Source organism: Durio zibethinus, chromosome 16 (assembly GCF_047325235.1).
Source record: "Durio zibethinus cultivar Kanyao isolate XHJ-2024 chromosome 16, ASM4732523v1, whole genome shotgun sequence".
Taxonomy (NCBI): domain Eukaryota; kingdom Viridiplantae; phylum Streptophyta; class Magnoliopsida; order Malvales; family Malvaceae; genus Durio; species Durio zibethinus.
In genome coordinates, this window is record NC_143177.1 from 21,433,916 (window position 1) to 21,446,013 (window position 12,098).

Consider the following 12,098-nt stretch of genomic DNA (forward strand, 5'->3'; position numbering starts at 1 on the left):
CCCATTTTCTGATTGTAGCCAGCGCCTTTTTACTTAGCTTCTTCCAGCTTTCATCTTTTATATCTGCTGGTTTAGCCGAATCACCCAATACTGACTCATACAAATCTTTGCAGTATAGATGATCCTCCATCATAGGCTTTCAAATTGAATAATTCGATGCTGTCAATTTTATTATGAAACTTGTATCACCCTCCATGATCTCAAATAGAATTTACTTCTATCCTGGGTTGCTTCTGTATTGATGTCTTAAAATAACCCTCACTCTGATACCACTTGTTGCGCCTGAAGCAATAATCACAACAATACAAAAGCAATAGACAACAATCAATAATCAAAGACGCAGGAAAAATAAAGCACACCAAGATTTACGTGAAAAACCCTTCAGTGTAGAGGAAAAAAATCACAGACCAATAGAAAAATCTTCACTATCAAATAATAGGTATACAAAGTTCTTCTCTAGCTAAAACTAGAGCTAAACAACAACTAGAAAAAATAATTGGAGAAATCTCACCAAATAAGTGACTCAACAAATACACCCTGGATTTGTTCCTAGAGAGCTTCAAATCCGATCTTCACTGTTCAGAATGTAGAACTCTGAATCATAAACCTTCTGACAAGGTTCTAACTCAATCGGACCACGAATTGACTTCCATTCAACCAACTCTCGCTTCTCTTTTTTCTCTCTGCTTTTCCTGACTTTTCTTTTTTCTCTACTTGGTTTTCGACACACACATAAAACAACCCTACCTCTTTTTTATTAAGTAGCTAGGGCTCTATGTAAAATGAAAGATCAAGGCCCATGACCTTTACTTGATCCAAAACCACTTACATGAGGCTGGATCCCATTTTTCTAACATAAAATTCTGATAATTTATATATTTATATTTATTTTATATGAAAACTATATGTCATAATTCGTATCAATATAAAAATATGAAATTTTTTTTTATTTTATCAAATCCATATATGATATTTATTAAAATTTTAAATTATTTCACTTTCGTATTTTTTTTATGTTATTTTTATATTATATCATCGTATCATATTTTAAATTATCAAATGTAATCTGCCTGACACATTTAATTTCCAATCGAAAATGTCAAGAAACTCTTGAAATTTAGCACAACGGAATTGTAAAAAGACTGGAGAAGTTCATTGAGAAATAACCCGATTGAAGACAAAGTTGTAATTTGTGTGGCCACTCGTGAATGAAGAATCAAAAACCTTGGAGCCCTTGCTTCCCCTCTACACGGGCTAGCAAGGGATGCAACTCAGTAGAAGAGAAGTTACCTTGACTTGTTGACTCTGTTACCATATCAACAAAATTACATTGCATTTGAAAAAAAAAAAAAAAAAAAGAGAGAGACAAAGAAAAGAAGTGAGTAACATGATTTTTCCACGCCAAGGCTTAATTTGATCATATATATGCCTCTGGATGCATGTTCTACAATTTTTTTTTCTTTCCTTTTTTCCTTTCAAGTAAAAGAAAAAAAAAGATTGATCACATCACTTGTGGGCAATTATACAGAGATTATGAATCTCTCAACCAATCAACAAAACATTCATTATTTTCAAACCCTTGACATTATATAGAACCATGGTGATAGTATCCCACAATACATCCAAAAATTATATAGTCATCTTTGTTAAATGAATCAATGGTCTGTTTATAATTTTATAAGAATTCTGATGTAGAGAATTCATAATATTATGGTCAGTTATAAAATAAAAATCTGTTAATGAGACAAACTGACCTGAGATAATCTGTAATAAAAAATCCTTCTCAAGATTCTTGTATTATCAAGGCATCCTTGATTAACGTTATCAAAGGTCTAATGGATTAAATCAAATAGGTCACCGTATGTTGGGCCGGATAATTTCTTCAGAACCTCTGCCAAAAGGTAGGTCAGAGCACCGTTCATCTGGCCATTGAAGGCCTGCATTCATGTGTCAGAAGGATAAGCCAAGTAAATCGTAACATAGGAACTTAAAATTTTAATTACGAATCAAATCACATGGAAATGTGTATTTGAAAAATGAAAGCGAATTAAGTATCTTCACTTACAGGAGGTATCAACAGCGGCTTGGTTTTCTAGACAAGCACTGATAGAGATAGCTAATCCACCATTTGTACTTTTGTCGACACCCGATGGCGGACTATTGTCTTTCCATTTTTTCCTGTTTGATTCGATCAATGAAAAATAAGGGTATTAAAGGGTAGTTTGACTTTGAGTATAGTGCCCTTTCCCTTTCAAAATGGAAAATGCTCCTTGGATTCGTTCAAATTAGAGAGCAGAACATTTATTTGATCTTCTTTCTTATGATAGGAAAAAAATAATTTTTTTGAAGATAAAATTTGGGTACAGTATTTTGGTCTAAAATTAGATTATTAATTTGGATAGAAGCAACCTTTTTTAAAAAAAAAATTGAAGATAAAGTTTGCAAGAAAAGATAGGCTTACTCTGGACTGAAGTACGTGCGGAAGATCTAAAATGGTTCCGCTATGACAAGCATCAATTATGGCCATGAAGCGTGACGGCGTTCTTGATAGGACGAACGATAAGGGAATTAAGATCATCATCGACGATCATGCCCGCATTTTCAAAATCAACAGGACAGATGGTTTCGTTGAACCCATCATCAGCCTCATCAGGTTGTCGTGAGCCATGTCCAGAGTAGAAGAACACCAGTGAATGCCCCTGTTGGCAGTCATTCACCAGCCATCTCAAAGAATCCTCGTTGGTATAAATCGTTGGTCCGCAGTTTTTAATCTAACCATGACAATCTGGTGGGATTCTGGATTCATATAATAGAATAATTAGTAGCAGTAACATACCGGTTAGAACACGAATGCGTTCTCCGGGGTAACCAAATCTAGCAATCAACAAATCTCTCATATTCTTACGTTGTTAACAGTTCCTTTAAGCTTGTACTGCTTCCTATTAATGTAAGCAATTCCGCACAGTACTGCACGCTTGCTTGATCTCATCGGGTTACGACCAGAGGGCTCGTAATTTATGGAAGGAGTTACAGTACCCTGATGCGTCTTACTTTTCATATGGCTAACGAAGCTTCTTATTCGGCTGCGCAGTTCTTGATGCTGCTCCTCGTTCGGAATTGAAAGAACGTTTCTGCACGAAGGACACACAATCCCTGCACCTTTGGTTCTTGCTTTCACAGCCAGTTTTTGCCTGCATCGAAAGCACGTTATGTTTCTTCCGAGTTCCATTACTGTTACAAATTTCATTAAATTTTGCTTTTACAGTCGGCTACAATAGTGGAGAAGCTTTAATATGCAGAGGTATATAGGGAAAGACTCACACGAAATTGTGAAATTCACGAAGATTTCTACTAAAAACGATGAAATAAAAATTAAAAAATTTTGTTATATAAATTAAGTGTGTAACATTTAAAAAAATTTTAAAAAATATATATATTTTTTATAAATATTTTTAGTAAAAATATTGATAAAATTTTTATGTTAAATAAATATTGATTAAATTTGAATTATAAATAATATTTTTAATAATATTTTTATATATTATTAATTTTTACAATAGACTCTATCAATTTATCAATTTAAATTTTTTATTAAATTATTTTTAAGAAGAAATTTCGTAAAATTCACTTTAAAAACTTCATGTAAGTTTTATCTAAGATGTATATGCTTCACATGAAGCCGCTTTTAAGAGTTAAAAAATCAATGACGAATCTATCCAAATTAACCAACAAAATTATCAAGCATTTATATTTTAGTGAAATTCTTTTAATTCACAAGTAGAATAATTTTTTTATTTTTTTAATATACTTTAAAAGATATGGTACTTTATTAATTTTGCCTATAAAATTTAAAAATTTTAGTGATGAATGGGATAATTTCTTTTATATTTTAATTTATTATATTTTATATTATAAAAAACAAAAATAAATTTCCTTTCTAAAAGAACGGCAAAACCACAAAAGTACTCTAGAGAATAAAACATAAGAAGTTTTCTCTAGAGAATTATATTCCCTATTGTATTGGAAGTCCATTTAAAATGTGACTCTCCAATAATGGATCTGCTTTGACAATTTGGTATCTCCAATTCCTCTTTCCTATCCATCATCTTTATATTTTGGTAAAAATAAAAAATAAAAAAAAAAAGAAAAAAAACATCATATGCCGTCCTCCTATATTAGCCTGCATGATTGGCTACTATAGAAATCCTACTACTCCAAATAAGAGCAGAATTCTGGGAAGATTTTAGGGGAGAGAGTTATGGCTTCTGCTTTGGAGAGATATTGTTTTGTAGATACAGAGTAAGAGCAGGTGGAGACAAAATGTTCCTTTATTACTGACACAGTTGTTACCCTTTGCATGGACATTATTTTTACAAAGGATCAGATCATTCTACTCAATATCACAAATTTTCAAGAGGCAGATACAAAACGATCATCTCTCTCACTTTTTTTTTTCTTACATCAAAACTGTATGAGGAAGATCTTGGCACCAATCTAACAACAAATCGATGGCAGCAGTACCATCTTCAACCCTTCTTTTCATATTCCTTAATTTCGTAGTTTTTCATCTCTTTTATTGATAAATCTAATTTAAACTGTTTATTTCCTGGTAACTATTCTTTAAATAATAAAAACTCTTGTTGTTATCATAATTTAGATGTTTATTTCTGTTGTCGTGCCAGAGAAACCAAGATGTCGAGCATACATTGTACAAAGGTATCCATTAACCATGAGAACTTGATCACAGTATTGCTTGAAGATCGACATTGAATGAAAGCTTCTGCTCTCTAACACTCCTCGCAAAATCCATGGCATCCGTTGCTTCAATAGGGGATCCACTACGCATCAGTTATAGTTCAAATGTCCTCTCGTAAACTGGAAACTCTTCAGAAGCTGAAAGTAGAGGCTTCTGTACACAATCAAGAAGCATGTGTGAAATTTTTCCGAGAAAGAGAGAAAAATTGACTCTTTCAACGCAAGGAATGATACATGCAATTGCATATGGAGCTTAAAGATCCTCAAAATGTGAATTTTTTTTTTTTTTGCTGTGTAGAGTGCTTGAGGCCAATTATCCAAAGTTTATGAGAGAGGTTACCTGTGTGAGATTGGGGCCAAATATTCTGCTTAATATTCTTGAACCACCGAAGCACCCTTGTTGGTTTGCTTCTTCAATTCGCTCTTGCATCCGGTCAAGTAATTCCCCGTATGTTATACTCGGCCTTCCTCTCACAACTTCTATTAAAATAAACGTCATTGCACCATACATTGACTTGGAACTAAAAGCCTGCAAATATATATATTTTTTATGAACTATTTATCAGGAATATTTGTATGCTGCAAAAGAATAAATTAGTCTAAAAAATATATATTTTAATGCAAAAGAGATACATATATATTTTTTTAATTTCTAAAAGCAAACATGCACTGTGACTTTGTAAGTTTTATATTTTATTTATTAGGTTTTGAAGATTGCAAGATGATTTATGGGTTTCACGTAGATCCAATTTAAAAATAAAATTCTTAATTTAGTTTATGATTAGTTACATATTTAATACCTGAATTATAGGTAAATTTTTTATTTGATACTTAAAATTTAAAATTCTTAATTAAAGTATTCGATTTTTGCATATAGCTAGACTGATATTGTTAATCAAATGAATTTCATATCTAAAAATAATCAATAAAAACACATCATGTGTTTCATAAATACCTCAGTCGAGTGCCAATTACATGATTAACTCTTTAATTGAAAAGACAAACAAATGGAAAGGAATCTTGGTACTTCTTTATCTATGTTGGAAGTTTAAATTCATTTTCCTCCATAGATCAAAGAATAAAAGAATGAGAAAGGGTCATTTGATACACAGTCAATATGTTGTCAATAAATCAATGACATTTCATAAAAAATTAATTTAAAATTTTAAAAATTTTAAACAATAAATACATTTAATTTTAAAAATATATTTAAAATTATTTTTTATAAGAGGTTATTGTCTAGTTAACTAATCATATATAACATTTATACATTGATAATATATCCAATATAAAAGCAATTATAACATTTATATACTAAGGATGCATTAAATATAAAACCAATTAGGAGTTTCTTACCGATGTGTCAGTAGCAACCTGGTTATCTTGGCAAGCACTGATAGAATATGCTTTGCCACCACTTGTTTGTTTCCTCACACCTGATGGAGGACTGTTATCAATCCACTTTCCTCTGATAACCCCCAGATAAAAAATTTCAAATATCATTACAAAAGCAAAGTAGATAAAATTTTTATAAGGGATAAGGAAAATAATGGTTGCTTTATGTGAAACTCACTTTTCTCTATCATAGACGTGCTCTAGATCAAGAACAGTTCCACTATGGCAAGCATCAATAATGGCATGAAGGGTGACACCCTCTGGCAGGGGCTTAACAATGGTGGCGTAAATGTCATCATCGAGGATCATGCCTTCTTTCAGAAAATCAACCGGACAGATGGTTTCGTCAAACCCATCTCTTTCATCATTATTAAAATTGGGCTGCCGTAAGCCATGTCCGGAGTAAAAGAACACCAGTGAATCTCCAGACCGGCACCCCTTCACCAGCCAGTTCAAGCAATTCTCGATGTTTGCCTTTGTTGGGATAAGTCGGGCGTCTGACTGTTCCTCTGCAGTTTGAATAGATATTATTTTTAACAAATTACTGAGAATCAATCGAAATTGCTTGGTATAAAATATATTAAGGGTCCAATTTGATGGGTGGCAACTAGATGAGATTGGGCGAGATGAAAAACAGTTGTGGTGACGAAATTGGATTAAAATCAATGATAAAAATATGTATTTGAATGAAAAATGTAACATTGTGATGAGATTGTGTATTTCAATGGACTGCACCACTAAATATAATCCATAATTAAAAATATCTTTATTTTCATGTACGGAAGAGCCACTGAAGCCAATTGCACTGTAGGGTGCTATCCAAATGCATCCATCATGCAATTGTATATAATTTTAAACTCATACTTCTATATTGAATCTTGAGTTTCCTTGGACCAATGCAAGAAGTTAAAAGCACAAAACATAGCAAATGCTAAAACAAGCACTAAGGCTGATAATAAATACCTGTGAGCTCCAGAATATTTTCCTCTCGAAATTCATACTTTTGAATCAACAAATCTTTCATGTTTAACACATCGTTTATGGTCCCCTTGAGCTTATACTTCCAGTTCTTGTAGCTAACACCGCAAAGCACCGCTCGTTTCTTCGCCGAAACGCCAGAGTTGTCCAAAGCACAAAGCGTAGAGTAATTTGTCGATGATGACCCTGAAGCAGCAGGTTTCTGGGTGCTACAGTGCAGAATTTTCTTCAACTTTTCCCTCATAGAGGTACCTATCAACGGAGGACTTGTCCTGCCATGCTCTTGGGAAGATGATTGTTTCCTTATTGTTCGATTTTGATTTACCGTATGGCAATGCGGGCAAATAACTGTTTCAGTATTGGTTGATGCTGAAAACCTTTGCCTGCAACGCTGGCAGACTATTCTAATTTCCATATCACCCTCTGCCTCCGGGAGGAAACTCATTGTTTGAAGTTTAATGGAACATTCAACAGAGAGAAAAGGGCCTGGCCAAAGCCAAGGCAAAGGTCATTCCTTGCTTCCACCCGTCTTTTATTATTATATATGCGCGGATATATATATATATATATATTTATATATAAATATATACACATATATATATATATATAAGAATATTACCTTTTTTTTAACAACTTTATAATAGATATGTAATTAGATCCGGCAATCTAAAATGTAATACTTAACATGATACGAAATGATAAAAAAAAATGTGAATGTGACACATTTTAAAATTTTAATAAAAATTATAAATCAATTCAATAAACTTAAAAAAGTAATTTATATTTTCATATTAACGTAAATTATTATGCATAATTTTTATATAAAATACAATACAAATATTTAAATTATCAATATTTTATAATAAATACGAGTACATGAACTGTCAAGTTTATATGTACTATAATCTTAATTTGTATGATTCTTATTTTTTTATTTAATTTTTTTAACAAAAAAGGTTGTAATATGAAAATAAAAAAAATAATTATAAGTATTGAGATTTAAATTTTAAATTTATTAAATGTCAATTCTTAATAATGATTGTATAAATCAATTAAATTAATTGAATACTTTATTACACATTTAAAAATTTAAATGTTGATGCCCCGGGCATTAAAAAGGTTTGGCTCCTAATGGTCCTTTATAATTTTGCCTATTATCATCTTTATTATAAGCTTGATGGTAAAGGAAATTACCAAATTAAATTCCCTTTTAACAATAAAAATAGTTGAGATTGTAGCCTACACAAGAGCTACATCTCCTATAATAAAAAAAAAATGTTCCAATTCTCACTTTTCCAGCTTAATTATTCTAGAAAATAAAAAATATAATAGCTCAATCGTTTTTTTAACACATGTAATAGTTTAATTGTTAATTAGATTTGTACAATTTTTATTTTTTACAAAGATAGGTTGCTAATAATTCTACTTCTACACATGTGTGGTATAAATTTAATAAGATTGGCTTAAATGATAATATTCTATTTTTTTCTCCTTTTTGTTTTAAATAAGAGGATAACTTTAGATGATCTCAAATATTCCAATATCCATAAATTTTTTTTTTATTTTGGAAAATAATTTGTAACTTGAAAATAAAGAAATGAGTTGTAAAACTTCGAGGTTTTTATAAATTAATTTTAATTTTAAATTAATATTTCATAATTAAATGGGACGACCAAAACTTTAATTATAAAACAGTAAAAAAAAAAACTTTAATTATAAAAAAGTACAAATAAAAATTATCTCATCAACTTTAAGTGGAGTTTTTAATCCACAAACAAGATTAATAAAATAATAAATATCTTTTTTAAGGTATATTAAAAAATAATAAAAGCAGTTAAGAAAATGAGATGTAACTTATTGTAACTGTTTTGAAAACTGCAAAACAAAAATTTTAAAATTTTAAAATTCAAGAATTGTCATTAATTTTTTTATCTGATTGGTTATTTAAAAAATTTATTTTTTAATAAAATTCTAAAACTAGTTAAAAATTTATCAAAAAAACAATTTTGATATTTGAAATTAGAGATGTATTTGATAGTATGACTACACTATGAAAAAAATTAGCACTCTCATAACTCTTATTTTAAAAATGATATCAATTAATTTTATATTATTTTTTAATTTTAACAAAAGATCTTAATTTTGATATTTAAAAATAATTTCTTTAATTTTATTATTTTATCATAATTTTAATTTTTCATCCCTTTTCATTTTTTATTATTCCACTTTTATTTGAAACATATATTGGAACCTTGTTATCGAAACATTCTCAAAACATTCTATTATATTAATAACATTAAAAGAAATTTTTTTCACATACATATTTTTTAGAAATTACTATTCTGGTTTTCTTAAAATTCTATCTTCGAATATTCATATTATTTTTTATGATTATTATATGAAATGCAAATAACGAAATGTGATATTCATATAGAAAGTTTTCTTATCTTAGTAATTTTAATTATTTTTCCCTTATATTATACCAACTCAATTTCTTTTTATTCATTATTTATTTTCTTTTTTTGTATTTGTTTAAATTATCTAATTGCTTCATCTTTATTATTATTCTTATTTATTTTTTTTAAAGAAACAAAAACAAAGAAAATTCCTTTTTATTGAAAATTTTTCTAGATACCTCAAATACTTTTGTGGCATTTTAGAAAATTTTCTTCATCTAAAAATTTTTTAGAAATCACTATTTAAACTTTTTTAAAATCCTATTTTTGGATATTTTCATTTTTTTTTCTCTTTTTTTAAAATAAAAAAATATTAATTACTGCAAATAATATTTATACATTATTTCATATAATCTTATTACTAAATAAGATTCATTCTGTCATCACTTTTGTTTGTATTTGTTTATTATTATTTTATATTTTTTTAGGAAAATTAATAAATGAAAATCCCTTATATTAAAATTTTTTAATATTTTATTATTTTTATAGTATAAAAAAATATTTTTACATAGAGATTTTATGAAATTGTTACTCATTTTCTTAATATCTTATTCCAAGAGATTTTTATTTTTTATTTTTATTATGTATTTATTATATATTTTTTATTATGATTTTATTTTTTATATTTTTTATACCTATGTTTTTTAATTTATCAATTAATTTTTTTAACACCAATTTTTTTATTTCTTAAAAAAAATATTTATTCTAGGGATTTAAAACATAAATACACATTAATAAATAATTTAAAAATTAAAAAAAAGTTAAAAAATAAAAAAATTATCCAAGATCAGTTAATGCTGATCAATGGTTTAAGGGCTATTCAATCAATTCAACATGGATCAGGATGATTTTCTATGGTCTAAAACGATTTCTGTTAGTTCAATTTGGGTTGAATCAATTCACTGACGATTCATCTCCGATTTGGTCTAAACCTTGAAACTGAAATAGGTTTAGGTCAAGCGCGTAGGTTATCGGATTGGTTTGACACAAATCGATATCTTTTTTTAACCTTATTTTTACTAAACTATAAAATCAAACTTAGTATCCTAACTCCTTTTATAAAATTAAAAAATTATAGTACTATCAGTATATAAAAATGAATTTAAATTCATCATCTAACATGACATAAGGAATCCATCCTCCCAGGTGAAACTGTTCCAGATATTACCATGATCTCTTATTAGTAGAATAAAAGCTTTAGTGATGGATTTATTCAACCTTTCGGCCAGATGCATTTTCTTTATTCTTCTATTAGTAGAATAAAAAGCAAGAATTGGATGCCTTTTCCTTTCAAACCCTGTGGCTGTAACTTTATTCCTGGTTTGTCTGATTCGTGCTTCATCTTAGAGATATATTAAAACACACGTTATGGGCGGCAGTTGGAAAAATCCCAAGATCCAATATTAACAATCATAGCTTTGCTTTCTCAAAAATAAATAACACATTTTCATCAATAAAAAAGAGATTCCCCAGCCACTATGAATTAGAAGTAGTCACTGCTTCAAATTCTATTCACATTTCTTATCTGTAGTAAAGTAGTGCTTCTTTTTCACCTCACAAAAAAAGAAAAGGTTTCATAAATTTAAGGTTCTCTTAGTTTGAGAACACTTTAGATCGTGCTAGTATGCTTTTACCACTTGAGGATTGTCCATCACGAATTTGATTCGTTCAAATGCTTCCACCAATTCATTTCATGTTACATTTTTTTTTATTTTTTATTTTTTTTGCTAATAAGAATGTTTTAGTGCTCTTAATGTTCAAAATCCCTATACAAACTGAAATGAAAAGGAAAAACCTGAAATTTTCTTTATTCAAAGATATCCAAGGATTCTTTCGTTTAATTCTGGTCCACAAATTGATGGACTCTTCTTCCAATGCATTCAAGCAATTTACAATTATCTTCCATTTGCCGACACAGAAATAATACAAGTATTTGTCATCTCAAAGGTTTTATACACCAATATATATAGAGAGAGAGAGAGAAGAACAAAAAAGAAGTAAAAAAAAAAGAAAGAGAAATTCGGGATCAAATGGTTATGATATGCCATCCTTTTTTCTTTTTTTAATCGTAACAGGCAACAACAAAAGCTCTGGCTGTTCTGTAGGAGTGAAACATGAGTAACATCTATACTGGACATGACAAACCGAGTTTATGGTAGAAGGGTAAAATGAGGTACATAAGAAAGTTGAAGTAAGCAAGGTGTTATTGTCCAGAACATGAGATCAAAATTCTTTCTTCTCTCAGATTTCATGGAATTTGAGAAAAGTAGTCTGGCTTAGAGGAATTTGATTTGAGTGCTGATAATTTGGCTGAGCCCAGGGCTTAGAGGAGTTTCTAATGATTTTAACATGGTTTTCCGATAATTTCTGCAACTTCTTTTCTCTGCTGCGTGCAGCCTGTGCCACACAAAACCTCTACTTATCTCGAACCTAACAATATATTTATACAGCAGTTGTTTGAGTGCTAATAATGATTTTAACCAAAACTATATGTAAATTTAACAAAAAAAAGTA

The 12,098-nt window shown here is 29.3% G+C and overlaps 1 protein-coding gene and 1 pseudogene across 1 annotated transcript; both read right to left on the reverse strand.

Moving 5' to 3' along the window:
- Positions 1-1,047: 1,047 nt before the first annotated feature.
- On the reverse strand, positions 1,048-3,309 carry LOC111298358 (metacaspase-1-like; annotated as a pseudogene).
- A 1,001-nt stretch (positions 3,310-4,310) lies between these two features.
- LOC111295252 (metacaspase-1-like) lies at positions 4,311-7,671 on the reverse strand. Its single transcript, XM_022888672.2, has 5 exons — positions 7,114-7,671; positions 6,329-6,659; positions 6,112-6,223; positions 5,096-5,284; positions 4,311-4,909 (listed from the first exon to the last, which is right to left on the reverse strand). The coding sequence occupies exons 1-5, from the start codon at positions 7,571-7,573 to the stop codon at positions 4,850-4,852; spliced, it is 1,152 nt and encodes a 383-aa protein (XP_022744407.2). The 5' UTR covers positions 7,574-7,671; the 3' UTR covers positions 4,311-4,849.
- Between the last annotated feature and the right edge of the window lie 4,427 nt (positions 7,672-12,098).